Below are 28000 nucleotides of genomic sequence, written 5' to 3'. Positions count from 1 at the left end.
TCAAAACCGGCTGGAGCTCCGAGGCCCCTGTGAGGGTTGTCGAATCAGGGGATTTCCTGCCCCGTTGTCTCTGGGATCCTGGTTCTCAGGAACCCAACCACGTGGTGGTGGAAGCTGAGGCGGACGCACTGGTCCTCCCCTCTCACCTGTTGGTTCAGAGTCTTCACCTCCATCTACCTGATCTGAACTCCGCCTCCTCGGTGCAGGAACTGGCGGTTTCCTCCCCCTCCGAGATCCTCCCACACTCCCAGGACCCCTTAAGTCCCGAAACTGTACCTCAGGTAAAGAGGAGGGATGATGTGCTGAGGTGCTTGGATGCTCCTCTGTTTCTCCAGCTCCTGAGATGGTGTACAAATTCCTTATGGGATTTAATGAGCGGGATGAAGAGCGCGGTGACACTCCAGAAAAATGAGGATGAGCCACGTCACCACTGCCAGCTGGAGTGAAACAAATAGTTAAATAATCTGTGGTTAGGTTTTATTTTCGGCAGCTAGCTCCATCAATATCTGGAATTGGACTGAGAAACTTACCATGACTTCTTTTTCTGAGGGCAAAAGCCCCCTCCAAGTCCCCTCCAGGCTGCAGCGAGTAGTACTTTTGAGATCTGGGAATTCTTTCATCAGGCTGGAAGACAAAGGAAAAAGAAAGTCAGACAGGTTAGGAAACACAAGCTGTAAATGTATTCTTCATGCCTGTGTTTGAAGAAACCCACCTGCTCATGGAAACTCTCAGCACGGAGGCTGCGTCTGATGCTCGCGTGTCGACGGATCAGAATCTCCCTGGTTTTGCTCTCGTCAGGTAGATTGTACTTGTTTGTGTAAGCCATCGTCTGGAAAACATGGATAAAAAGTAAGTCAATGGACTAATACACCGCAGACTCACTTTAGACTTTCCTTAAGAGCCGCGTGTGGCATTTAATTTACCTTTTGTCTGATCTTGTACATGTTCTTTGACAAGATGTCGTGCATTTTCATGATGTCAGCAGCCTTGAACCGTTTCTTGGACCGAGAAGCATCTCTCCTCTCGTCACTGAGAGGAAGTGAGAGCAGCGAACGGTGAATGAGAGATAATGATGACAGCAAATGTTTTGTTATTGCTCTGGATGGGAGGGAAGATTTTCATCTGGTGGAAAAACACTCTCTGGAGGACATTAGATTAAGTTTCATTAAGCTAATGCACTCATGCTGACACTGAGATGACAGTTTCAGACACTCAGGGAAATTCGCTGACTGATAAGCTGTATTAATTCAATAATGAGGAAAACTGAGTTGTGAGGAGCTTTCACAAGAAGAAAAACAGATGAAAAAGTAAGATAAGAAGTTTTTTTTCTCATAATGAAGTGTAAAACTTGTCAGTCTGTGGTGCTCACCTCAAAGAAACCACCGACGGTGCTGCACTGAGGTCTCCCATGGGTGTATCCAACAAATCTATCGCGTGCTGCAGCTCCAGCCTCTTGTACAAGGACACGATGCTGGACTCTGCTTTGTGATCTCGCACCAAGATGCGAATCAAAACTCGATCGTTAAACTTCTTAAACCTGGATCAAATACAGCAGAATAAAACTTTTAACCAAAGTGATTAATTGGTTAGGGCTAAAAAGATTGAACCAGTCATCAACCTACTTGTCTTTCCAGTAAAAGCGGCTCCATTGTCCACACAAGTCCTCAATGCCACTAATAATATGCTCCATCGCCTTGAAAAAAACACATAAACAAGTCAAGAAAACAGTTACAGTGATCACACAGCTGTAGAAGTGATTAAAAGTGATACTTACCCTGGTGTGAACCTCCACGTTGATGGTGTTCAGGTCTTTGTTGGTTTTCCTGACATTCAGATATTCCAGTATCGGTCTGATGCTGATGCCCTGTCATGAAGGATGAAAATACAACGATAAATTTTGCTTCTTGCTTTTCTATCATCATCAGAAAGCAGAGTTTGGAAGTCTCACCTGTAAGAAAACTGTGAACAGAATGACCGCAATGGATGCAGTGACAAACAGGTTCTTCCTGTTGATGGAGTCTGGTAAGGTGAAGGCCAGGGCGAAGCAGATTGCCCCTCGCAGGCCTCCATAGGAAAGGCTGAATTGATCTTTGTAGTTAAACTGGATGGTGCGGAACGGATTGACAATTTGGGTCAGCACCAGAATTCCTGGAAGACAAAGTGTTGGGAATCAAATGGGTTATGTTTCCGCTTGAGACAGACTCAGAGACAGGATAGGAATAAATCCAGGTTCTTACCAAGTCCTCTCCAGATGAAGGCGAACAGCAGTGTGAACACAATGTAGGCCCAGTTCCACTCATGCTCGGTCGTTATGGTGACAACTCCCAGGAAGAAGAAGATGAGGGTCTCAGAGATGGTGGATAGCATCTTGATTACATGGCGGATGGTGGTGCAGGATCTCTGAGACACATTCTCCTCCACGTAGTACTTCATGGTGATAGCACATGTTATAATACTGGAAGAAAAGACAAACAAATGATAAAAATCTGGGAAACTTTCACAGACATTTATAAATTTTAATAATAGTTCATCTGCCTTTAACTGTGCAGTGTTTTGGGTCATGCTCAGCTGTGTTTACAGTCACCCTGGGAATATTTAATGAGCGCTTCTTTACCTTGCTACAACAACATGCAATGGTCACATGATGACACACATGTCTCTGAACTTGCTTCATACTCAGAGTGTAAAGTCAGGTGGTAAAACAGGTTTTTGTCGGTTACACAAACATGTAAGGACTCTGGAGATGAAAGAGGAGTTATAGCTCACTGTTTACAGGAAAAGGACGATTGCTTTTGTAGTTTTTAGTGCTTGATTCACTTGAGTTGAGTATTCCAAATACAAAGTACATCAAGCAACTGTAACCTATCGCTGTAACGTGTCACCTGCTTTGAATATATCTGTACATCCTCTAAAGGAGGGGATTTTTGCAGCACAGTTTTGATAGATTTATTTCATTTCACCATTTCCTGTTGGTTGCAGATCACTTACGCCAAAACGCTGGAGAGGGAGAAGCACTCGGCGATCAGATACGCCAGGTAGCTGTACATGAAGACGAAGAGGGGCTCGATATGACGAACATTGTGGGTGAAACGTGTGGTGAACGCAGCCGTGAGTCCAAATATGAGCCCAAAAAAGACGCCTCCTAACGCCACAACAATGAAGCGTGCTACACCCAGGACCACATCAAGGGACTCAACCTCAGGCAAGTCTGCCAGGAAGGTAAACATGTTGTAAAGCACCTGAGGAGAGGACAGTTGGACAAAGTGTGAGGCTTCTGCTGACCCCACTGACACAGCTGTTCCTGAGGTTTAACTGTGTGTTTGGAGAAAAGTTTTTAAGCCATTTTCACTACAAATAGCAAACATTGTCTGCAACATCATCACTGCCAATTAGCTGCCAATACCCACATTCTTTTTGTTCAGTGAATTCCCTGAAGAAAGGATTTAACAAAAGCCAGTCAGTGCCAGGAAGTGTCAAGTGAAACCGGCCTCTCAAGTGAAACTCGGCCAAAGTAAAGGCAGCTCATTAAAGCTGACGCTTCCATTCAGCAATGTAAAACTGGACAAACTAGACTGAGGGGAAGATAGCAGGGGCACACAGATCTAAAGTGTTTATCCCCCCCAGGCAGACAAAGTATGTGCGTTTAAAATGTACACAACCCCTGCTGTGCTTCACTGAAGTTTTTCAGCTATTCACTGCTGTAGTTTCAGCCTGCAAAGCTCAGAGAGTCTTTTTTAGCTTCAAAGACTCACACAAAGTAGCTATGATCAGATAAAAAAGTGCACCCGAGTCAGGCAGGATTAACAGACATGAAACATGCAGCTTTGTACTCACCACAGTGACAGCATCGTTAAAAAGACCCTCTCCAAATATGACAATATAAATCTGCTCATTGACTCCGATGTCCTCAAACACATTCAGAGCAGCAACAGGGTCCACAGCAGAGATGATGGAGGCAAAGAGCAAATTTTCCTGCAGAAAACAAGGCCAAAAACAAAAAGAACGGTTAATGATGTCTTTGATTTTAACACAGTTTGAGGAGATCTGCACATCATCTGTTGCATCATTTTATGGTTTAAACACAAGCCAGAGCTTTGACCTTTGACCCTCCTGTACTTCCCATGCCTTCCACTAACCTGAAGGTTGATATCTTGAACTCCAAACACCTCAAACTGGCAAATGGCAAAGAGGGAAAGCCCGATGCCAACACTGTTCCACAGAGTCCCTAACACAGCATACCACAACACGGTGCCAACGTTCTCAAAGAACGGCCTCGTGGGCATGAAGTAGCCGCTGTCGAGGACGATGGGTGGGAGCATGTAAAGGAAGAAGACAGTGGACCTGAGGACGGCAGGAGGCTCCTCTTTGACTGCATGCATGATGGCACCCACGATGAGACCAATGGAGATGAGGAGGCACGACTCTGGGATCCAGATTGTGATCTTGTGGTAAATGTGGAAGCCTAGAAAGCAGAGAAGTTTGACTCATTTATTTGCATCAGAACCAAAAACAAACCTATAAAGACTGATCCAAGCATACCAATTTTTGCAAAAGATGCCAGCAGAATCCACAAGGTAAATTCAAAGGGGACCTGGATCCGAGGGTAGTCCATTGTGAATACAGGAAGATTGGCCCTCTGCTCAGTGGGGAAAGCCTGGGGTTCATTTTGGAAAGGTTTGACAACGGGGATGTTGGTTGCCCCTGCAGGTTTTGAGTCCTGGAGCTCACATTTCCCTCCAATACAGCCAAGCAAGAGGAGCAGCAGCAAGCAAAAAGCTCCTCTCTCAGCCCTGAATGCAAATAAAACAGAGGTCCCCATTTCTTCTTCAAGATCCAAAGTGAGTCCAGCATCAACGTATAAGTCTCAAGACATTTAGAGCAGATTCAGCTGCCTTTGGTCAAAGAAAAGTTTTAAAAATCCATGTCCTCGAACTTAAAATATTCAGAACTTTTTTTGCCAGGCCCATGTCCAGCAAAGTTAAAGAAGTCTTTCTTTGAAACAGCTCCAGCAGGATCCTGCCTGAGGTGCAACTCGTTTCTGGTTTCAACTGTTGCTGAACCTGCTTGTCACATCACTCGTGCGCCCTGCCTACTGGGTGGAGCCCTTTAGGGCATTGTGACATGTAAAGAAGCTACACTTTGTTGCTGGTATGTGGCTGATGGACCTAATCAGATCTTAATTTGGAGGAATTTTATATGTAGGTGAATCTACTTGGAGGTTTGATTTTTTTCTTTTCTCTTACCTCTTCAAAGCTACCAGTATAATACTTAAAATACAATAAGCAGATAAAATGTTAAGTGCAAAGAAAAAAAAAAGTGCAGCAGTAATAGACATTATAAATTAAGATGCAACACCAGACAATATCCACTAGATGGCGGCACATGATAACTTTTCTTTTGAGCTGTGTTCTTTATTAGAAATAATGATAGTTTTTCCTTCTGAGGATTTACTCTTCTTGAGCCCACTAGTGCAAGATTTAGATGCTTAGTCCTTTCATTTTTGGCCATTAACTAAGAATATATGAGAGATTTTGGGTGACTTTCGGTAATTTCTAAGTCAACAAGTGTTTGTTAAAAGTATTTGGTGGTTTAAATGTAAAGTGTAATTGCTGAGAACATCTAAGGCATTCTCCTCTGAAAAAAAAAAAAAAGTTAAAGTACTCAAATTTCAAACATGTTTACAAACTCGGGAAATAAACATGACCTTTGCCCTTTCGGCGTATCTTCCGGGTTGCGTGATGACGAAACCACTCGGAACGCAGGGGGCGCGGCTAGCAGCTTGCCGTTACGCCCACAGCCGGAGGGAGACACACACGTACACAGTGCGGCAGGCGGAGGACAACACTCTTTGAAAACAGTTTTCTTTTATTTATAAAAGGATATTACACCACAAAACCCACTAGAGTGGTAAGAAATGCATATTTATTACTCATTTTGATTCAAACGCGTAGATCTATGACGTCTTTCTTTCAGGTACAGAGCTAACGGTTGCGGCTTATTCGCGTTTGTCCTGTCAACGGTCAAGTTCGAGTGAGGTGGCTTAAGTTTATGTACTAGTTAAAGACTGGATATTTTGACACATAACTTCTGAATTTCAAGGAAAAGTGTGCAGTCGGGTACAACAGACTGACGTTAGGGGCAGGACAGGACGTGAAGAGTCAGCATTAGTGGTTAAAAGCACGTTAAAATGAGGTTAAACCTATGTTTTCGTTCAGTAAAGTTGCATTTTAGAGTGAAAACCTCTCCTGACAAAATATGATATTACGTTTAAGTGTCTCATTGAGTGTGACAGGCGGGTCACTGCTTGAGAAACACTGCTGCTGCTAGTATTACGTAACTTATTAAGGAAGGGTGCGTTTTCCTCCTTGTGACTGAGTGTAAACAAACACTATTTATTGCTTTGTGAGGACAGGATGTAACAATTTTATTATATAAAGGTGAGTAAACTGACTCATGCATGGTTAGATTTCTGTCATGTAACTCCTATTCTAATGACACTGTGTGTGTGTGTGTGTCTGGATGCTGACTCTGGTTGAAACACGTGCTTCATCTGCATGTGTGTGTTTTTTCCACACACACTGCTGCAGTCTCTCTGCTGAAGTGGCTACCAGGAGTGGTTTTAGGTTTCACTGTGCAGGAGTCAAGGTCAGCTTGGACATTGATTTCTCAGAGCTGATGGTGGTTTTCAGAAGAAGAAGAGAGACTTGCTGGAAATGAAGACATACTTGAGATGCTTTGTGTGGTCAAATGCAAAGTTTGACTCAGGAAGTGGCTTCAGGTGGGAGTTTGTGAGGGTTGTCGTTTGTTTTTGCACAGTGATAAATGCATTTGCATGATTTGATAGTTAAATAGAAGCAAGTTGAGCATCTGTCTGTATTGAACGTAATAGATCTGGGAATCCCATGGTTGGTATTGTCCTCTTGTCTGTCATTTCTTTGTGCATGTGTGTGTATGTGTGATTCATCAAAGTCTCCCACTCACCCTTAGAGGTTTGAGCAAAAGCCTGTTGATTCATGCTAATCTGTGTCTCCCTCTGCCTCTCCTTATTTCGTCACAAGACATGTGCAATACATTGGTATCCTGCACAGCTGATAGAGACTGTTTGCCATTGTTGTTGCTGCAAGTTCACACAGGAAACAGGTTGATGATGATCTGTCAAAGTCACTGTATTTGTCAGCCAGTCGCCCTAAAGATGGGTGAAATTGTTGTACATTTATATTTTTATTGCAGTAGTTAAATCCCCACACACAGACAGACAGACTGCTGCTGCTTTCATGCATCAGTCATATTAATTATTGATAAGCTTTAGGGCAAATGGAGGGGCATCAAAAACCTGTGTGTTTGAGTGTGTGTTTCCACAGATAGGACCACCACATGGAGCATGGCAAGAAACGTGATTTATCTCCCCATGGTCCCCTCTACAATCTGCCTCCACTCTAAAAAATATCTGTTGTGGATCTCCCCTCTATAAAATGTTAAGCATGTATTATCCTGATGCAGCATGCTGCAAACTGCTTTGTTTTCCTCTGCTTCTCCAGCACAGTGATCAACTTTATTTATGCTCTGTGTTTTGCCGCAGACCAGCACAGTAAGAGTTAATTGGCTTGAATGTTTGTGAGGCAGCGAGCTGTTAGAGAGACTAAAGGGTGAGGAGGAGAGAAGGAGATGGGGAGCAGGAAGAGGAGGAGAGGGCGAGTGCTGGCGGCAGCTGCAGTCTCTCTGCCTCGTGACGCCGCCGGCAGCAGCAGCAGCAGCAGTAGCGTGAGTTTGTTTACATCCATCGTCCATGGGTTTGTGTGTAAACTCAGGTAGCCATCTGTTCATGCAGATTAACACAGATCAGAAACGTGACGCTCCTTTTTTTGTCTGACATCTGAGCTGTGTTTGAGAGAAAATGCATCATCATGCTGTCTGCTTGTTGGTTTTCTTCGAACCATTTTTGTAAATCCTGTCTGCAAATAATTCTGTGCTGTGACAGCAAAACTGAAAACAGAAAGAGAAATCATTCAATGCTTTAAAAATGGCTGATAAGAAACAAAATTTGTGTTGCTCTTGTGTGGGCAGGCTGACTAGAAATTAAGGTTAGATGAGGAATATATTTCCATTCAAGTGTGACCCTGGAAATTGGAAAGCCTCTCAGACTCTGATGCATGTTGTGCTGAATGAAGGAGAGCTTTAAATGTAGTCCAAATTGGCTAAACCCAGAAATTAAACTTAAACATTGTTTTTTCTTCCCATTAAGCAGATCTTAACTAGAGGCATGGGGACTGCACGTGCAGAAGAAAAAGCTGTGTCACAGTGCCTGGTCAGACTGCCAGCTGTAGATGTGTGTGTGTGTGCTTGTGACACACACTGTTTTTGTTTTGCTTATGGCACATCTCTATACAGCCGTGCAATGCTAAACATGATGCTTCTGAGATAATCAAATGTCTGCTCTGGTGTTACAGATGGCCTGAGACTCATTCGTCTGTTTCCTAACAGACCTGTTAGCCAGCATGTTTGGATGTTTTTATTAGGAAAACAACAAAAAAAACCCAACCCTTCATTTTCTTGCAGCTCAGAATGAAACTGTTTGGTGTGGAAGTTTCTTTTAGGTCTGTCTTTTTGTTTTGTTAGTTATTCTGTTATCCTCCGCCTGCAATTAGAAATATTCAGGAACAACTCCCCAGTAATCCAAAATGACTTCATCGAGGTGACTCAGCTTCAACGGCAAAAGTTTTTGTGTGTCTCTGTTTTTGTTCTTGTTGTGATGATTCACATGCTGCTGCCCTTTTCTCCTCAGCCAGATGAGGTCATGGCCACATGATTTTTTTTACAGAAAAAGAAACACAATTTAGCAAATCATACCAAAAAATGCAAGATCAGATCGTCTATTATCTTCCTTCCTCTTTTGAAACTAATCCTGATCTTTGCATTAAAGAAATACAACATAAATAGGAAGCAGTCAGATTATCCGCCCAGGTGTTGGAGCAACAGAGTCGTCTCTGAATATTGAAGACACTTCCTGGACCAGCAGAAGGAAGTCGTGCTAAATTGTGCAAGAGGCAGTTTCACAGCCATGCACTCTGAATGCAGTTTTCTTCTTTCCTCAGTGTGCTGTCAGACTCTGTCAAAAAGTTTATCTTTGTGCAATGAGCTTTAAAATACTGGGTGAAAAAAAGTGAAGCTATGCAAATCAGATCTGCACAGTTTGTTCTGCTGATCTTCAAACATTTTGATGCGGTTCCTCAGACTGATTACAGCTGTAGTCTTTACAGCGGCGGTCCTGATTGATTTAACAACAGAGGAACTGGTTGATATCTTTTGTGACCTTTCATGTTGCTTTTTTTAGTATCGTTGTAATCAAGTAGAAAATATGTGGTGCAGTTCACACAAACAACCTCTTTGTTAATGTTGTATCAGTTCTGTTCAAGGTTGTCCAGCATTTTTGGAGATAACGAGTCATTTTTGTGCAGTAAAGCTAGAAATGTTGATGTGAGGAGGTTGACATTGCTGAGGGTGAGGGGGAGAAACTCAATTTAGCCTTGTGTGTGTGTGTGTGTGTGTGTGTGTGTGTGTGTGTGTGTGTGTGTGTGTGTGTGTGTGTGTGTGTGTGTGTGTGTGTGTGTGTGTGTGTGTGTGTGTGTGTGAGTGTGTGTGTGTTTGAAGGACTGTGTGATGCTCATTTTCATGTGAAAGGGGCTACAGCTGCTCTGTCCCTCCAAAGAAATTATTCATGCTTTATTCTAATGTCGATCCCACAGGGTACACACACACACACACACACACACACACAGGAGGGGATAAATCTGTCTTTGACACGGCTGCACAGCTGTGTTTATTACTTTAAGTTTTTACTCTGTGCTCTCAGAGTATTAATTAGTTGAAATGGCAAAATCTTGATATCTTCTCTCATACATTTTGGGATAACTTTAATTTCGTTTTTCTTTTTTTCTTACAGATTGTGACTTTCTGCAGCTCTGGTTTTGGAATTCATCCTCACTGACCCTGGATCAGCTTCCTCCTCTCCTCCTTCATCCCATCGTCAGACTGTGAGTACATATCTGCTCTTTATTATTTGATCTGCTTGTGATTTGTGACTTCAAACACATCCCTCTTCTCTGGACTGGAGGAGAGTTTGAACAGCGATGCCTTAGCTTCACTTAAAAGAAAAAGAAAACATTTTTGAAATCCTCACAAGCCTTTGAATTATTTTTCTTCCCCCAAGGTCATGAGACTGTCTTAAACATGAATAGCCTGCTCTTTTCTGTCGTTCAAAAAGAAGACAGCCTTTATTATTGATCCCAAGAAAATACTCCTCTACTCTGAGGTAGATCAGTCCTTCTTTTTGATGGAGATTCAGGATTTTCAAGAAAGATAGCGAGGATTAAAGCACCCAGCTTAGGTTTATGACACTTCTTGATTTATGTATCTTTATCTAAATGTTCCTGTGTCAAAGAAAGAGCCAAATTTAGAAAAATGTGTCGTGTGTCTGAGACGAGATGTGACCCGACAGAGAGACGTGTGGCGTGATGCCTCCTCCTCAGCGAGCAAAGGGGAAGCTGTAAAATTGGGTTTCACCATGTATGGTCAGCTGGACTCTCCCTCCCATGCTCTCTGTCTTAAAACGGAGACACCAGCTTTAAACATGTCCATACACACAGGCAGGGAACACTAACAGTCTAAAAGGTGAGTTCTCATGAATTTAAGGGTGTTTCAGAGACGATGTGTCACTCCCAAACAAAAGAAGACGTGCTGCTTCTCTCACAGGGAAGACACTTAGAGGACAGCCTTAGAGGAAGTGAAACAGATTTCACCTAAAACCACCTGTTGGAGCACTTCATTGTTCACTTTCAGACATAAACTTACCCAGATTTCTTTCTCAATCATCCTTTATCTGTAGCTTTGTTAATACCTCTTATAATGAGCCAAAATCCACTTTGTGAATCTTGGATTTGGTGTCAGGAGCTTAGGTCTGGATTAGCTGTGGTCTATATAGTGTGTGTGTGTGTGCCCCAATTCATGTGACTCACAGACCCAAACACACACATAACTCTCCAACATCCAGGATAAATTTGGAGCAGCCTTATAAGGCAGCTTTCCCCCTCGGTGAATTTTCTGTGCAGCCTCAAATTTTGAAGAGGAGTGCAGCTTCCTCTTGTTTTTCTTTGGCATAAACGTTTTGGCAAAAAAGTGGATCCCCACTTCTGCCAAATTAATTAATCTGAGGTGTGAAATCCATCGTCTGTTGCAGGTCATACTTAACAGGATTTGCTGTGAATGTGAGGCGTTAGGATGCATGGTTAATTGAATCTATAGAGGGGAAAAGGTTGTTTTTTTTTCTGATTTCTGGAGCTACAAACACAAAGCCTTGGGTTAACAAAACTTTTTATGTGCTGAATTTAAAAATGGGACCAGCAAATTGAAACATAAGCAGCTGAAGCTAATGGTAATTTCATGAGCTTTGTGGGTATTTGGTCTTCTGTGAGTCCCTTTTATTCCTGAACCTTTTTATTCTAACAGTCGACATCGTTGGCTCTGAAACTCTCTGATTCACTTTCTGAATCATCCAAATGTGTGCAAAGTGTATTAAACAAAGCCCTCAATGCCTTTCAGTGTTTTACTACAATGAGGGCTCTAAAGGCTAAAACTTTGGGTTTGAACCTGTTAGCGCTGTCGGTATGTTTTGTGTTTTAGCAGAAGCCTGCTGCTGACGTATCAACATGAGAGCCAAGGTGACTGAAGGCTGGAGTCTTTCATGTGGTCTCTGTGTGAGTGTGTGTAGGCCGTCCAGGCATCATGTGATTCATAAATCTGTAGTGAGTCGGAGATGGAGCCCAGTGGCTGCAGCAGTCTTTCAGAAACAGACACGACGGCAGCATGCTCAGCGTGCTCAGCTTTGATTCATGCCTGAGGACACTGATGTCTTTGGTTATAAATCTGTCTGACAAGTTTAAAGAAACATCCCTTAAACATTTTTCTTCTCTTCATTTAAACCTTAAACCTGTTTTAATGCACATTTCTTTTATTTACTTATGAGTGTCTCTTCTCATCAGAGCAGCCCTCCTGCAGCTCGCTAAAAGGCCCTGCAGACCGATGACTGAGTGTTTGTAGAGGCGCCACTTTAATCTGATCACAGAGAGGAGGACGTGTCTGCTTGTGTTTGTCTCTAACCTCGCTGTCAGAGCTCCGGTTGTTACATTAATATTGGATATTTGCACAAACAGCCTCCTCCAGAGACACGGCAGGCACATTGTGTGCTGGAGACAACTCCTGTTATTTAGCAGAAAGAGGTTTCCTTACTTCAGGAACAGATCCTGCTGCATGCAGGGAGCGTCAGATGTTTGACAGATGTAGGCCACATGTATCTTGAGTAACTGAACTGGGGCAGCATATCAGGCACTCAGAGGTGGACCATGAACCAGTAAGTAGGCCGCACACTTATGACCCAGAACCACAATTAAAACGAGCTCACTCTGTTGGCCTGTTTGTGAGAGATGGATCGTGTAGAGTCCAGTTTAACAAACCAAACCGTACAAAACAAAAAACTGAGAAAAGAGAAAAATTCACAACCTGTTTTTTTTTCAACGTGAATCATTTCTGTAACTCTGACCCAAACCTGAATCACCGAAACACATTTTTGACATTAAAAAGAGTACGATTCTACCAAAATAGGCCTCACAGATCTCCATCTGCATTTTGTCAAAGTAGACCAACCTGCCCCCATCAGCCAGCTTCTTGTCCCTCTGGTTCTCTGCGTTTCCCTCAAATAGGCTAATTGCTCCTGAACAAAATGGGACAGAGGGAAGGAGAGCAGGAGAGGCAGCAAAGAGTGGGACAGTTCCTCATCCACAGACTGAAACCTTCAGGGAAACAGATCCCTGAAGACAGAAAACTAGAAATAAAGAAAAAAACAGTATGGATTTGCAAAGGTAGGGAGGAGGGTGTAGGAGAAACATTTGAGAGCAGACGGATAAATATACAATAGAAAAAAATACTAAAAGAGTGAGGAGGAAGTGAAGAAATGCCTCACCCCTCAGTCTCTTAGCAACATCAACATATGATGATCTCCAAGTGAAAAGTCATGAAAAGAAAAATGAAATACTCATTTGTTTTGCTGGTTAGTTTTTCTGAGGGTAGACGCACACAGATGCAAATAAAGTCACCGCTGAAAACACGTGCTCGTGTGGAGAGTGTCACAGATGCAGGACAGATGATGCTCAGCTGCATGTTCAGAGACACGTGCTCCTCCGTCTTTTCCAGCCTGTGAATACATACAGAATATTTATATAACTAAACATATCTGCCCTCTGTTTTCTGCATCGTGATCTTTCTCAGTGAGACTTGCAGCTCAAAGCTCCAGCTCTAAAACAAGATTAGCATTTTTATCTGCAGATTTTGTCTTGACATGACATGAATCTGGTGTGATTCAGTTGTGTGCACATGCTCATTCATCTGTCACAGTTTTTAACCTTTTAATATAAACTTCATCTTGTTTTGAACAATAGCTTCTGGTGGAAAGTGAAGTAGAGTATAAAAATGAGAAACAGAGCTTATGCTGCTGATTGCGTGGGAGGAAAATGAAAATGAACTTATCCAACCCTCAAAGTTGCATTTTCACTTTCACAGATGTTGAATGTTAATCTCTGCTGTCTGTGACTTGTTCCTTTTTTCTGTTCTCCTCATGCATCTGCCGTAGGCGTCCGACTTTCTTTTCTTCAACTTCAGGCATTTAGTTAAAGCAACAGCCAGCAGAGATGGTTTTTCCCCCTCCTTGTCCACAGGTCTGAGCTAGGTTCTGGAGCAGCACTGGATCCTCGCAGAAAGAGGACCTCATCACATGGGAGTGTGTGACAGCGTGTGTGAGGGTGTGTGTTCTGGCCTCCTGCCGCCGCCCACTCTTCCTCGACTGGCATGGCAGGAGGCAGAGAGCGCGGCTCCCGGGCACAGAGGCCCTGGTCGGTGTACCGGGCCAACACCTTCGATCTGTCCAGTGAGATGATTGGTCTCGCACTCGCAGGTAAGACTCACATCTTTACATGAAAGTCTCCTCTGCTGCTAACATGCTAAATAAACCATTCAAATGTTGAATCTTTTTAACTCCTTCGAGAGCTGCTCAGTGTAAACACAGTCTGTTATTAACGTTAGCCACTTGCTTACCACTGAAACTAAAATAACCCCTGACACACTCTTAGCTGGCAGTGATATAAACTTGTGTGGGAGCTTGTGGCCTCTTCAGCCTCATGATGAGGCCTGAGAGCTGCTCTTCACCTGCTCACAGATCACTCTTAATGCCAGCTAAGGCTACAAAAAGTGCACACATCCAAAGGAGGACAGAGAGCTAATCAAAGTGTAGCATTTTTTCTGTTTTCTATTTGTCATACAGTCTCAAGTGTTAGTGACAATTATAACATGCTTGGCGAAGGTCTGCGCTCTGACTGCTTTTCTATTTTCTAATGATTTCGTTTTTTTGTTTTCACCAGGAAATAGTCAGGACCCAGATGAGCCTGTGCTGGAGTTTAGTGTTGGTGAGTAAATCACATGCCTTCGTAATCTTCCAGAGGAACAATCATATGACGGTTTGTTGTTTTGAAGGAGCACACGTTAGTGATGCTTCGATGTTTTTGTGTGTCTCCTCCAGCCTGCACAGACCTGCTGACTCCTGCTTTGGATCGAAAACCAAACAGCTTTGTAGCAGTGAGCTGCACCACACCACCACAGGCCTTTTGGACCAAACACGCCCAGACTGAAGTCATAGAGGTCAGAGCTCCAGATACTCTCTCAGTGCACTGATCTTTAACTCCAGTAACGCCACACCTGCAGGTGAAATGTGTCCCGTTTGTTGTTTGGGAGAGTCTCTGTAGAGGGCTATTTTCAACCTCCCACACCTCCCTCATCTGTGATGTAAATGAGGAGGGGGAGGACAAGGGGGAGAAGTGAGTTAACTGAACTGCAAACTGTGCTTTTGAGAACTCTTTAGCCAACTAATGCTCAGAAGCACACCTCCACCCCCTTGATAACTGCTCTTATAAAAAGGGTGAGTGTCCGTTTGTGGTCAGCGGCTCACTTCACAGAACAGTTAATTGAAAATGATTTTTGTAAGCACCCACTGATGCAGGATGAGTCATTAAAGTGATGGAAAATGATGTAAATAAACTGTATTAATGGTCATTTTTCACAGGGCACCAGTAACCCCATCTTCCTCAGCAGCATCGCCTTCTTCCAGGAGTCCAACATCAACCAGCAGACGCAGGTCAAACTAGCCGTGTACGACGTCAAGGACCGCTCCCAGGGCACGGTACACCTGACTCACAGATTCAGCATTTCTCTATCCATACATGTTTGTGTTGTTCATGTTGTTTCTGTGTTTTTTCAGATGTATATGTTGGGCTCAGCATTGTTTCCCGTGAAGGAGCTACTACAAGAGAGGAGCCACAGTTTGCAGATGGAGCTCAGGTGATTCAAAACTCACACCTGAAGGGAAACAAAGACTTTTTTGCTTTATATTTATCCATTCATGCTGGGAAGGAAAATAACAGAGCGTGTGTTTGTATGGACAGATCAGCGGAGAACCAGCGGGTGGGGAATATCACTATAGCAGCCTGGCAGATGGAGGACAGAGCAGATCAGAGGATCTCTGGCCGGCTGCCGGACAGCATCAACGGCCGGGTAAGAGACTCTTTAATTTCTCTGAGTTTTTGCTGAGTTTTTGCCATGGTTGGACTTTTTTTTTTTTAGATATGTCACTCAGCCTTACACGCGAGTTAAATTGTTTATCTCAGTGGTTTGGTTTTGTGTAGGAGCGTGTCACTGAGGTCATAGCGAGGTGTAGGTGAGTGTAGGCCTGCCTGTGGAGAGTGGACAGGCAGGTGGAGGTGGCTCTGTGTAAAACTGTGCAATGTGTGTCCTGCAGACGGTTCTGCCTGTTGACGAGAGCCTTGCAGAGTCCATGGGTGTCCGAATTAAGTACGCCTCGTTATGCAAAGACACCTTACTGCGCTCAGGTAGGATGTGTCCTTTTGTTCTGTTACCTTTTGTTGTAATCAAGATGTCTAAGGTGCTTTAAAGGCTTGAAAACTTCACTTATTTAAAGAAAGAGAAGAGAAGTCTCACAGTAAAGTACTTTCCAAAGTCAAACTGAGTCAAATTTGATGCACAAATACATCTGAAAATGTGCTTCAGATGAGACAGGCTCCATGTTTAGACCCCTAATCACATCATGAAGCACAAACATATCGATTGCACTGAGTGGGAGGGATCTCTGTACCTCACAGATGGATTTCTGATCCAAAAATAACTCAAATGTAAAAAAAAATCAAAACAAGGTATAATACGATTGTATCTGCAAAGCACTGCTCTCTTTTTTCCCATCTGTATGACTTCAACCCAGACTAACTGAATTTTCTGCCACTTCAGTGTTTGGAGGCACAATGTCCAGGATGTATCGCTTCCCCACGACAGATGGAAACCACCTACGGGTGCTGGAGCAAATGGCCGAGAGTGTCCTTTCGTTAAACATCCCCAGACAGTTCGTCAAACTGCTGCTGGAGGAGGATGCAGCCAGGTACAACACACCTGTACATTTCTAATTTTAGGATGACTGTGACAGCAAAACAGGCGTGTGTGATAGTCTTCACAGATTTTTCCACAGACTCGTCAGCAAGCAGCTTTTTGACTCTATTTTCTTCTTAAATCACATTTTTCCTCCAGGGTTTGTGAGCTGGAAGAGCTGGGAGAGTTATCACCCTGCTGGGAAAATCTGAGGCGACAGATTGTGTCACAGTACCAGACCATAATCCTTGCGTACCAGGAAACACTGTCCGACCTCAACAACTACAGAGGTTAGTGTACACAAAGGGTTCCCCTCGTCATCGCATTAAGTTGTTTCCTCTGATTCCTCTTTCTGCCTTCCCCGCGTCAGGTCCATCATTCAAAGCCAGTAACCTGAAGGCAGAGAGGAAGCTTGAGTTTATGTCAACAAACCTGCATGTTCAGAGGATGAGGGTGCAAGATGAGTTGGGCTTTGGTGAGGCAGGACACAGATCAATCAAGAGTCACTTCAAATAGATTTCCTCATTTGATATGACTCTTTATGGACTTCTTCCTTCCAGAGCACACTTATGATGTGATAACAATCGGGGCTCCAGCAGCTCACTGCCAAGGTTTTAAAAACGGCGGTTTGAGGAAACTTGTCCAGAAGTTTGAGGAAGCAAAGAAACAGTAAGTTAAAACTCACCAACTCACCAAATATGACCATGCACGCTCTTTTCTCCCCTTCAGTCGCAGTGATTTTCATGCTCTTTTACTCATCTCTTCAGTTTTATCTTATTCGTATGAAATTATTTTGCTTTAAGATGAATCTCATGATTTGGCTGCCGTGATGCAACTTTTCTTCAACTCTTGTTTTTGTGACTTTTTTTAATCAGCGTATATGAGGAGGAATGGTGAGTTTTGGTGCTGCTTTGCTTGTTTTCATTTGTTTGTCCACTGTTTGCCTCACACTGCCTCGTACCACCATCAAAAAACCTTCACTGTAACTGTGCGTCGTCCATGAAGCGTCAGTAATTTTCACACACTGTTGATGCACTTACAAGAACACTGAGAGTCATTTAAACACATTAACAGGGTTGTGTTCAGAGGTAACTGCATAAGTTTTGGTTGTTGATTTATTCAGGAAAGGTCTGTGAGTGACACTACACCAATTTTGAATTACTGCTCATTTTAAAATTCCGGCTCAAACTCAAATATTTACACTTTAAATCATGTCTGTAAATGAATAAATGAAAGCCTGGTTTTCTAAAATGAGTGGTACTACTTTTCATGTTGTTTTTGTGTCAAGCATTTCTCCAACACACTGATAAAAGCTGTTAAGAACAGGCATGTGCATGCTAACGCTATGTCTATGTCTGGTTATTACGCTAGCTGAAGGTCAGACTCAGAGAAGCCCCTCACAGTTTGATAGATTTCTGATTGAAGCTCAGAGAATCATCCGTTCATGATGAAGATGAAGCAGACATCATCAGCACACCTTTGCTACAAACTTAAAGCTGAAACGAGCTGTGTTTGCTCTCTGTAGCAGCGCCCTCTCCAGCTCGCAGTCCATCGTCTACATACCCCAGGACATCGTCAGAGCCAAAGAGATAATCGCCCACATCAACACGCTGAAGACTCAGGTCAGTTATTACGCAGAGAGGCTTTCCCGAGCTGCAAAGGATCGATCTGCCAGTGGACTGGAGAGGACACTTGCTATCCTAGCTGATAAGGTATTTTAAGCTACCCCTGAATATATTTTAGAAACATTTAGTATGGGAATTCCTCAGTGGTGTCATGGTTTCCTCTCCCAGACTCGTCAGTTGGTGACGGTATGCGACTGTAAGTTACTGGCTTCAGCCATCCAGGCCCTGAACGCAGCGCGGCCTGAGTACATCGCCTCCAAAGCGTCTCCGTCTGCAGACTCAGAGCAAGTCGTCCTCCGTAACGATCAGGACACACTGCTGGCCAAGTGGAGTGGTAGCAACAGCCGATCCTCTCTGCAAGTCGACTGGCATGAGGAGGAGTGGGTACGAAATCATTTCAGATTTCACCAAAGATGAGGGAAACATGTTTAGCTTTTTGAGACACGGCTGGGAAATGTTTCCTCTTTTCAGGAGAAGGTTTGGGTGAATGTGGACAAGTCTCTGGAGTGCATCATCCAGCGTGTGGACAAGCTGCTGCAGAAGGAGAGGAGGCCGAGTGTCAGCAGTCAGGACAGTGGACAGGCTGACCTGCAGAGTGCCAGCAAGAAAGGTGACGTGAAATCAACTTATTATTTAGATATTTTAATTCTTGGTTCAGGAATTTTTCTTATCATGAAGTTTTTTTGAGAGACGCATTAAGCAGCGTTTTTTCATTGTGCTGTTTATGCGTGTGAAAAGATGATGGAAAGAGGAGAGCCTTCTGGATCAACCCAGACACTGAATCACATGATACCGCATCATCATCATCATCATCATCATCACAGCTACCCCCCTCATCATCATCATCTTCATCAATTCTACCATCCTCCTCTTCTCCTCTTGCTCCCTCCCCTGCACGTCCTCCCAGCCCTGAAGAAGAATCCTGTAGGTTTTTTTTTATTTCCTTTTGTTTCTTTTCCTTGTTTAGTTCAGTTTTCTTTTGTTTACATTTTATTGAGTTGAGGATACTTGAGAGAAAGCGAGTGCAAATTCTTACAGATGTGAGAAAAACTGTCCTTGTTGTCTGTCTGTCTGTTTGTGTTGGGCAGAAAAATACGATCAGCTTTCTTTAGTCTCCAGCTTTGTCTGTGTGGAGCCTTCTGCTTCTTCGATGAGCAGCCATATCTGAAATTTTGTGCTTACTCTACATGTTGCTCTGGACCAGGGTCACAATCTATCCAGACTCAAACTTTAAAATATCGCTTGGAGGGATTGCGTCCCTTAACTACCCACAAAATCTAATAAAAGATGCCTTTATGTCAATTAGCTGAGTAAAAATACTTCTGTTACACGTGATGTGTGTTTTCTGATAGATCTTTGACCCTGGTTTCCAGTGTTTTCTCTGTGTGTCTTTGCTGCCCTGTGTGGCTTACGCGCTGCTAACCATGCATGTTGCACCTCCATCCCCTCTTCCAGATGGAAGCCCCGTGGCTGAGGAGGCGTACCCAGGTAAGAGCTGCTGTCCAGCCCATAGCCTCTCTGCATCTGTCCCCAACTTTCCAGGACTTTTTCGTTTTATGACTTTATGCTAGCTCTTTTTTTACGGTTTCATTACTGCTTCATGAATCAGTTCTTTGGAAGAAGAAGTTTGTTGTGTTCAGGGAAAAAGTGAAGTGAGAAATGAGTAAAATTAAAAACCACATTATGGTTTAGCTTTTGTCTGTCTCTGCACTTTCTGTCCTCTTGACGTGGTGTTTTGGCATTTTCATAGCTAAGTGATGAGGAAGATGAACTTTTTTTTTTTCTAATCCTCTTTAATGTATTTGTCTATTTACGCTTTTCCACGTCTGTCTTCCAGGCGAGTGGAGCGAGGCGTTGTACCCCCTCCTCACCACGCTCACAGAGTGCGTAGCCATGATGAGCGACACAGCTAAGAAGTCCATGGTCTTCCTACTGATGCAGGACAGCGCCCCGACGATAGCCATGGATCTGTCACTGCAGTACCGCCGGGATGTTGTCTTCTGCCAGACGGTCAGTGTAAAAACAGCCATGTTTATCCATAGGGCTCGATGTGAGACAGGGATTCACGAATCTGGCTTTTATAAATCCGGGATGGTTCAGGGGAAGAAAACACAAAAGGAAAAATAGAAACAGTGAGGCAGAAAGAGACGGGATTTCTTCCCTCCCACTCTCCATTGCAGAGACGCTCCAGGTCTGCAGGCCAGAGCTAAAAAGAGAAGTGTGCCCAGAGCTCGTCGAGGTAGAGGAATCTCTTTTCTGACATCATGTTTCTGAAGCCTCTATTTTTGTAGCTTTAGCTGGGTACGTACTTACTCAGCAGGTTGGCTGCAGAGATTTTCGACACTTCCAGCAGCAGAGAAGTTAGTCACACATCTCTGATCATCCCTGTTGTCTCAAGAAGCTACAAAAATAAGCAGGGGAACAGTTTGTGTGACGAGGTAAATCAGAATCAGAGCTAAAACAAAGGGTCAGTGGAAACAGCACAGGGTTGATTTGATTATTTCATCTCTTATTTGCAGCATGAATCATCTCGAGCTGATGCTTTGACACACAAACACCCAGTGGGTTTGTTAATGCTGAGTGTGTATTTTTGTGTGTGTGTGTGTGCTGCAGCTCACAGCTCTCATCTGTGGCTTCATTATCAAACTGAGGAACTGTCTCCGAGACAACGGATTCCTCAGGCAGCTCTACACCATCGGTCTGCTGGCTCAGTTTGAGTCCCTGCTCAGCACCTATGGTACAAACACGTACACACTCACCGTCCTTATTTTGTCCCCTGATAGCTCCAGATTGTCACTGTTGTTTGTGTTTACAGGGGAGGAGCTGGCCATGTTGGAGGACATGAGTGTGGGCATCATGGATCTCCGTAACGTCACCTTTAAAGTGAGAAACTGCAGATGTATTAATGAGCTTAAAAACTTCTTCAGTATTTTTTATTATTTGTCGTCACACTGATCCTCTTCCCATCACTCACAGGTGACTCAGGCCACTGGAAGCTCTGCTCCCGACATGCTGCCGATCATCACCGGAAACAGAGATGGCTTCAACGTCAGAATCCCGCTGCCAGGAACCATGTTCGACGTGTTACCTCGGGAGATCCAGAGCGGTATGCTGCTCCGAGTGCAGCCCGTGCACTTCAACGTCGGCATCAACGAGCAGCAGACGCTCGCTGAGAAGTGAGTGAGGAGTTACAGAGAAGAATGAAACTCTGGTGCGTTAAGCAGAATAAATCTAAGATGTTTTTTTTCTCAGGTTTGGAGACACGTCCCTGCAGGAGGTCATTAACTTAGAGAGTCTGTCCAGGTTGAATTCATACTACGAGCAGTTCAAAGAAGTCCTTCCTGAGGACTGTAAGTACCCACAATGCAGCTTTCTAAGAGCACAAACAACTGCTTCTACCCATCCCTGTGTCTATTTCCTGTCCCCTCAGGCCTCCCTCGGTCCCGCTCTCAGACCTGCCTCCCTGAGCTGCTGAGGTTTCTGGGGCAGAACGTCCACGCCAGGAAAAACAAGAACGTGGACATCCTCTGGCAGGCGGCTGAGGTAAAACAGCTGCTCTGTTACACATCATAACACAGTCAGAGATCTGTGATTCTAACAATTACATATTTCACGTAAAAGCACATTTAGCCAGACTCTGCAGAGAGCTGAAGTTATTTTCTTACTGATTTATTTTGAGGAAAGCTTTTTCTCTTCCTTCCTCTCTCCGTCACAGATCTGTCGCCGGTTAAATGGGGTTCGGTTCACAAGCTGCAAAAGCGCCAAAGACCGCACGGCCATGTCGGTGACGCTGGAGCAGTGCCTGATCCTGCAGCACGAGCACGGCATGGCGCCCCAGGTCTTCACCCAGGCCCTCGACTGTATGCGCAGGTAGGTCGTCCTAACAGTGCCTGAAAAAGAAAAAATCCCATGTGAGCTAAAAAAACACACATGCACACAAGTATGTCGTTTTTTTTTTTAGCTTATGTGGGATTTAAAAAGTCACCACTGCCTGCTTCCCTGTTAAAATGATTCAAAGTTGGTACATCTGACACGGAGGATGCTTGAACATTTGGAAACTCAGTTGGCGCTAACTTCACTGACCTCAAAACGTTTTAACCTCAGTGAGAATAACTGGTGTTCAAATGCGAGGATCCTCCTCTGGTGTGTGTCTGAGTGCTTGTTGGTTCGTCTGTTTTTGTTTGTTCTGTTAATCCATCCGTCCTCCATCACTGTCTTGTCTGTCTTTTCTATTCGCTCGTCTTCGCTGTCTCTGAGTCTGTAAAACCATTATCGTCTCCTTTTCTTGTCTTTCATTTCTGCCTGTTTGTCCTGGCTGCGTCTGACCCTGACTGCTAAAGATGGCTGTGTTAAGTCAAGAGATAAAAAACACATCAGTAAGCTAGGCGCCACTTTTAAAGAGGAGGGTTTATTTTCCCAAAGCTTCACAGATATTGATCCACAAAGTTTTTCAGGATGGCATGAACTCAAAGTCCCTGCTCCTCTCAGAAACATAAATCTGTCAACCTTCAGTCTTTGTTCCTGTTTGTGTTGAAGCTGTGCTCAAAGTGTGATTTAATGTTGTACTTATTTGTTGTACACAGATGTAACCACACCTGTCTTGTTGTATTTGTGCTGAATAAAGTTGCACTCCTCCTCCTCCTCCTGCTCATTCTGACACATCTCTTCACCTCTTCCTCCCTGTCCTCTCCTCTCATCTCTCCTTCATTTCTCCCCTTTGCATCATCAGTCGTCGAGCATGAAAACAGTTTTTGATCGGTTTTACACTTTGATAAATATTTCTAAGGAATGGTTTCGAGGCATGTTAGAAAAAAGATATTATCCTCCTCCCTCCATTTCTTGAATGAAGACACCGCAGAAATTTGAACATTTGAAGCTGAGTCTGCGCCGTGTTGCATGCTGTCATTAAGAGCAGATGTTCAAATTTTTCCTTGAATTTTGAAGGGTGTCTTTCCTGGATGCTCTTTAACCCTCCGCTCCGCCCCTCATCCCATGTCTTAACCTTTATAAACATGGAGAGCCATTGCTGTATTTTCTTATCTTTACTTTTCTGAAAGACGTCTTTCTTAATTTTCTCTTTTTCTCTTTCTCCTCTTCCTCTTTCTCTGATTTCCCACGTTTGTATCATGATTTCTGCTTTTTTATTTCTATGGGGGTTTCTTTTATTATCTGTTTATTTCCATTCGCTGTGACTTTCACATGACTTGTGGACGTGGATTCTCTGTTGTTGTGACTTCTCACTGGTGTCACCTGTTTATTTTTTGACATTTCACCTTGATGCATGCCATCCGTTTCCTTTGGCTTCCTTTCTAGCACATGCCTCCCTCTCCTCCCTCCTTCATCCTTTTTTCTACCTCCTTTATTTTATCCTCTACCTTTCCTTCCTGTCCTCCTTCCCTCTTCTCCTCTACCATCCATTTTTGCTGCTCCGCTCCTCCTCCTCCTCCCCTCGTGACCTGGCAGCGTTGGGACGAGGGAGGGGGTGATCCAGAAGAACCTGTGCGGCTTGCTGCCGGTGCGTGACCTCCGGCTGGACCCCAGCCTCCTGTACTCTCTGCCCCTGCTGGCTCTCAGTCCAAACCTCCTGGTGGTCTGGATCTTCCTGAGCGTGGCGTACTTCCTGGCTAAGCTCCGCTGCTGAAAGAGACAAACTGGAAACGTAGCCGGCGTTCAGCGTCTGTGAGGAAGAGCTGGAAATACTCCAAACTGTCTCTCCTGGGTGTTTCTGAAACTGTGCCACTGTCCTGTGAGTGTGTGTGAAACCCATACACACTGATACTGTACAGCATTTACCAACTGTCCCACTCTGAGTAAGGGCTTAACACATCTGATGCCCCGTGTCAGCAGCCAGGCGCCTTCCTTTATCTTTGTTGCTCTTTAGTAGTTTCTTGCAGATCATTGAACATCAGCTCTCAGCCTGTGTCTGCTAAAAAAAAAGGTAATAAAAGGCTGAAAGAAGAAGAATAAGAAGAGATTTCATGTCTGTGGAGGACAGCGCCCTCTTGTGGACAGATTTTGTGCTGAGACATTGTGTAATCTTTGTTGTTCTGACACAGTTAAAGTGACAGTCTGTGTTTTTGTGAAACACAGGCCAGAAATAACACCTGAGATGTGAATATGTAAAACGACAGATTATATATGAAACCTGCTTTCAGGAAAGAGTCAACGGTAGCTATATTTATCAAACTCAGTTATCAGCTCAGCTTTGCACAAACAGCTTATAACATTTAGCTCGTTTAATTTATCATTGTCTTCCATAAGCTTTTGCTCTCACAAGCTGAAGCAGACAGAGAAAAACTTTTATTTTGTGCCAAACTTAAATGAGCTATCTGTAGCTTAAATATATTTTTTCAGGCAGTATTTGCTTTTTTTTCTTTAGATCTTCCTGCTTTTCTAGGAGGTTTGCTTCTACTTCCGCATGTGCACTTTGCAGCAGATAGGGGGTCAGTTGTGATTTCGTCGACTGATGGATGAATTGAATGCTTATGTTTCTGAATCTTTGTGTAACATTACTGTTGCTTCCTCTTGTTGCAGAGCTACATCCCCAGTTCGTTGGGCTTAAAGTGTTTTGAATATTTCACATTTTTGACCTTAGAAAATTCCAGGGATCAGGTCCCATGACCTAAAGAGAAAGAGAGGATGATTGAAGGGCAGTCCATGCATCTTCTTGTGTAGCAAGTTGTGGCAGAAAGAGACCGTTAAGAAAAAAAAGTTCGGATTAATGAGCCCAGTTTTGGTTGAACATTTTCAAACTCTTAAATTAATCCCACTGCAACGAACCAGCCAAGATTATCAGCGTTCAATCTTTGTGTTTTCAAGGTCGCAGCTTCTGATTGGTCTGAATGTGTAAACGTAGGAGATTCAGGGGGAATGTGTTTGTCATGCGTTGATGGACTTTAGGTTTACAGCTTTAGAGCATTTCTGTGTGCCAGTTTACATGTATCCAGTTTTAAACAGAGATACACATCGCAGCTAACAGCGTTATTTTGAGCGTATCCCACAGATTATTCACTGAGGGTTTTTGAGTAAAGTACAGATATATGAGGAATAGAGAATGTAGCTATTTACTGTGCGCTTCTGCCAAATGCTTGGGTCAGGTGTTGATGTTTTAATCCAGGTTTGTGTTTGCTGAGAGATTAAGATTGAAAAATGAAATGTTTTTAAACTTCTGTCCCAAAAATCTTGTGGTCTTGTGCGAATATTCAGAGTGTTTACGAGCAGAGCATTAGCTTCTTAAAGCTTCAAAATTAACATATAAACATGAATCAGTCTCTAACTGTAAAAAGTGGATTGTTTATTTATATCCCATGGTTTGTTGATGCTTTAGTTTAGATCTACCTCTATTACTCAGTTACTTTCTAAGGAGTGAAAATTATTACCTGAAATACATTTATCTCATTAGTTATTACAGCAGCAGGGATGTGAAGTATATCATATTATTATTTGATGTCCAACAGAATTTGTGACACACTTTAACTTATTATTAATTCTCCATTAAAATAAAGTGCTAACTAAAAATAATGGTTAAAATCTTCTAATAAAATCTTAGTTTCCCTTTCTCTTTTTCAGAATCCAGGTTTGTTATAGACTATATTTGTATTCCTGTACATAAACTGTATTTAACAGCTTGTATTGCCTAAATGCTAATGTTTGCTATGTCTTGAGTTAATCCCAAACAGAGTGTATTTAAAGATAGAATATATATATTAATATGCTTGGCCTTGGATTATTATGCCTGTGCCATAACTCTCATGCTGTTGTCACTTTATCCACACCTGAATCTGTCTGAGTGATCATGTTTTTGTTTAATTGTCACAGGGTTACACATTTAAAGGCTCGTTACAGATCCTCGTTAAGCAATGTCAGAACAAAGAGGAGCAGAAACTCAAACTTCAAACTGTATTTATTTGGTGTCTTTCCGGTAAATGTCAAAGAGCTCTCGCCTTGCTGCCTCCCATGATGCTCTTAATGTTCACACACATGTCATAACTCCGGTCAGTGTGTCACTTAAAAACACACTCTGCTGCAATAAATGTTTTCTGCCTCCACCTGCAGAACAGAAACTCTGGTGGCTTTCTCTGATCTCTGAACAATTTCCATCTCAAATACTTTGCTTTGATTGTTCTTTCCTTCAGTGTTTTCTCCATGTTTGTCTGTGTCTGTGTGTGAAAGGTGTTTTGTGTTTCTTTTTTGCACTCTTTTGCTCCTGGTGTGTCCTTATGAAGCAGATTTAATCAGACTACTAATGATTAAATGTAATTGCAACAACCTCAAGCAATACAACAACAACACAAACATTTCAGGGCAACTCACTCCGCCTTTTCTGTCAGATTTTTGTTCTCATTGTGTCTGTGAACCCCCCGCCCCCTGTTGTGTCTCCTCAGCGAGGGCTGCAGACGAGAAAACACTGTGAAGAATGTCGGCTGCAGAAAATACGCCTTTAACTCGCTCCAACTCAAAGCCTTCCCCAAACACTACCGACCGCCTGACGGTACCTACGGGAAAGTTGAAACCTGATTGGACCACAGGAAGCCCCGTGTCGGGATTAATGGGACAGTTCGGCTGCCGTGTTTAGGGAAGGCGGGGATCTAACCGGATACAATCATCACAGAGACTCTTTAATTTGTCGCATAAGTTACTGTGTCAGAGATTTTAGGGTAGATTCATTTGCAGCTAAACTCAGATTTCTGCAGCCTTAGTCAGAAAGCTGTTTTTAAAACTGTGTTAGTTTCATCTTATGCAGAATGATACATGAATGTTTTTACTTCTTACTGAAAAACTGTCCATGAACAGCACTGCCTCACTCTGATCAAGCACTGATATAAGTCATGTGTAACACTCCAGCATTTCTGTTTGTGTCCAATTATGGAAATCAAGGTCAAAATCATCAAAACCACATGTTCTAGCTCATTCATAAATAAACCTGATGAAAACACACAACTGTGCGCACACAGGATTTAGATTTAGGTTGTGTTTGATATTATTTTCTTATTTTTAAGTCTTTTCTCTTGAATTAGTCCACCTGCAGTGACCAATGTGCGCCACAAGAGGGAGGCACTGTTCTTCATGTCTTGGGAAGTGATGCACCATAAAAGCTGTGATAATCTCAGAATATAAATAGATCCATTATTTAAGTAACATCTTATATAAATAGAAAAAGTCTTTATGGACATCAGTTCCCAGCAACGCCAAACACTCCACTTGTTTTTTCTCTCATGTATGTAACTCAAGTGTAAATCTGAGAAACAACACATTCAAAGCCAGACTGATTCAGAAACAAACACTTAAAATCTTTCAAGAGACAGACACACCACATGTGACCTCTGGAGCAGCCTTTCAGGTAATGTGCTACACACGTAGGATCATTTAATCTGTTGTTATCACACCCAGATTAATGTGTTGGCAAACTCTTCACATTAAGTTAATCTGTTGATTCAAACCAACACATGACGACACGCTGAACCTCTTAATCCCATTACCCAGAAAACAGGAGTTGGAACAGATTAGAAAGGCTGGTTTTAATTACACAAATTTCAGATTTATTTGCAGGAAACTGACGGGGGAGGTTCAGAAACAACCCGAGGCGTCTGAAAACACATAATCGTTCTTCTTGTTGTGTTACACAAACTTCACCCCAAAGAAACTAAAACTTTGCAAAACATTTGACTCAGATTAAACGCTTCAGTGGCGTGAAGTCCACCCCTCAGGGACCGGGTTCTGGGTTTTCTGTTTGTATCACTGGAAGAGGTAAATAATTTTTTGTGAAAGCTTGCAGCTGTTAATGTTGAGTTTTTCAGTGACGAGGGTCAAAAGTCAAACAGTGCTGTTTTTTTTTTTACCTTTCT

At 43.1% G+C, this 28000-nt stretch overlaps 2 protein-coding genes across 18 annotated transcripts; one reads left to right on the top strand and one right to left on the bottom strand.

Annotated features, from left to right (window-relative positions):
* Positions 1–4819, bottom strand: LOC141786263 (sodium/hydrogen exchanger 2-like). The gene is made up of 13 exons (XM_074665026.1): positions 4540–4819; positions 4137–4462; positions 3835–3972; positions 2989–3239; positions 2238–2455; positions 1949–2148; positions 1775–1864; positions 1623–1693; positions 1370–1537; positions 924–1029; positions 713–829; positions 527–624; positions 1–430 (listed from the first exon to the last, which is right to left on the bottom strand). The coding sequence occupies exons 1-13, from the start codon at positions 4817–4819 to the stop codon at positions 1–3; spliced, it is 2493 nt and encodes an 830-aa protein (XP_074521127.1).
* A 971-nt stretch (positions 4820–5790) lies between these two features.
* LOC141785779 (inositol polyphosphate-4-phosphatase type I A-like) lies at positions 5791–27964 on the top strand. Of its 17 annotated transcripts, none has more exons than XM_074664268.1 (27): positions 5791–5907; positions 9941–10031; positions 13764–13999; positions 14463–14507; positions 14621–14739; positions 15161–15277; positions 15356–15435; positions 15540–15648; positions 15893–15983; positions 16396–16543; positions 16690–16820; positions 16901–17005; positions 17091–17199; positions 17406–17423; positions 18056–18242; positions 18324–18539; positions 18627–18765; positions 18894–19079; positions 19611–19643; positions 19993–20165; positions 20769–20892; positions 20971–21038; positions 21132–21331; positions 21408–21505; positions 21586–21698; positions 21871–22025; positions 26540–27964. In XM_074664268.1, exons 3-27 carry the CDS (start codon positions 13894–13896, stop codon positions 26670–26672), a joined length of 3003 nt encoding a protein of 1000 aa, XP_074520369.1. In that variant the 5' UTR covers positions 5791–5907; positions 9941–10031; positions 13764–13893; the 3' UTR covers positions 26673–27964. The 17 variants fall into 17 exon arrangements, with proteins under 17 accessions (XP_074520369.1, XP_074520366.1, XP_074520362.1 ...); XM_074664265.1 differs by lacking the exon at positions 26540–27964 and adding an exon at positions 23619–26254 and having other exon boundaries at positions 18059–18242; XM_074664261.1 differs by lacking the exon at positions 26540–27964 and adding an exon at positions 23619–26253.
* Positions 27965–28000: the final 36 nt, after the last annotated feature.

Source organism: Halichoeres trimaculatus, unplaced genomic scaffold (assembly GCF_033239565.1).
Source record: "Halichoeres trimaculatus isolate MK-OKI-2021-1 unplaced genomic scaffold, fHalTri1.1 fHalTri1_scaffold_24, whole genome shotgun sequence".
NCBI classification, from domain to species: domain Eukaryota; kingdom Metazoa; phylum Chordata; class Actinopteri; order Labriformes; family Labridae; genus Halichoeres; species Halichoeres trimaculatus.
The sequence above is the reverse complement of the archived record's forward strand: the minus strand, read 5'-3'. Positions and strand labels throughout refer to the sequence as shown.

What these genes read in the sequence shown, in the direction of transcription:
- LOC141785779 (XM_074664261.1), top strand. Translation starts at nt 13,894, where the DNA reads ATGGCAGGAGGCAGAGAGCGCGGCTCCCGGGCACAGAGGCCCTGGTCG. An exon ending in TTGCTATCCTAGCTGATAAG is followed by an intron (nt 18,243 to 18,323) that starts GTATTTTAAGCT and finishes TTCCTCTCCCAG; the next exon opens with ACTCGTCAGTTGGTGACGGT. An exon ending in GCAGAGTGCCAGCAAGAAAG is followed by an intron (nt 18,766 to 18,893) that starts GTGACGTGAAAT and finishes GCGTGTGAAAAG; the next exon opens with ATGATGGAAAGAGGAGAGCC.
- LOC141786263 (XM_074665026.1), bottom strand. Translation starts at nt 4,819, where the DNA reads ATGGGGACCTCTGTTTTATTTGCATTCAGGGCTGAGAGAGGAGCTTTT. An exon ending in GGCATCTTTTGCAAAAATTG is followed by an intron (nt 4,463 to 4,539) that starts GTATGCTTGGAT and finishes TCTGCTTTCTAG; the next exon opens with GCTTCCACATTTACCACAAG. An exon ending in CTTCATCTGGAGAGGACTTG is followed by an intron (nt 2,149 to 2,237) that starts GTAAGAACCTGG and finishes TTTGTCTTCCAG; the next exon opens with GAATTCTGGTGCTGACCCAA.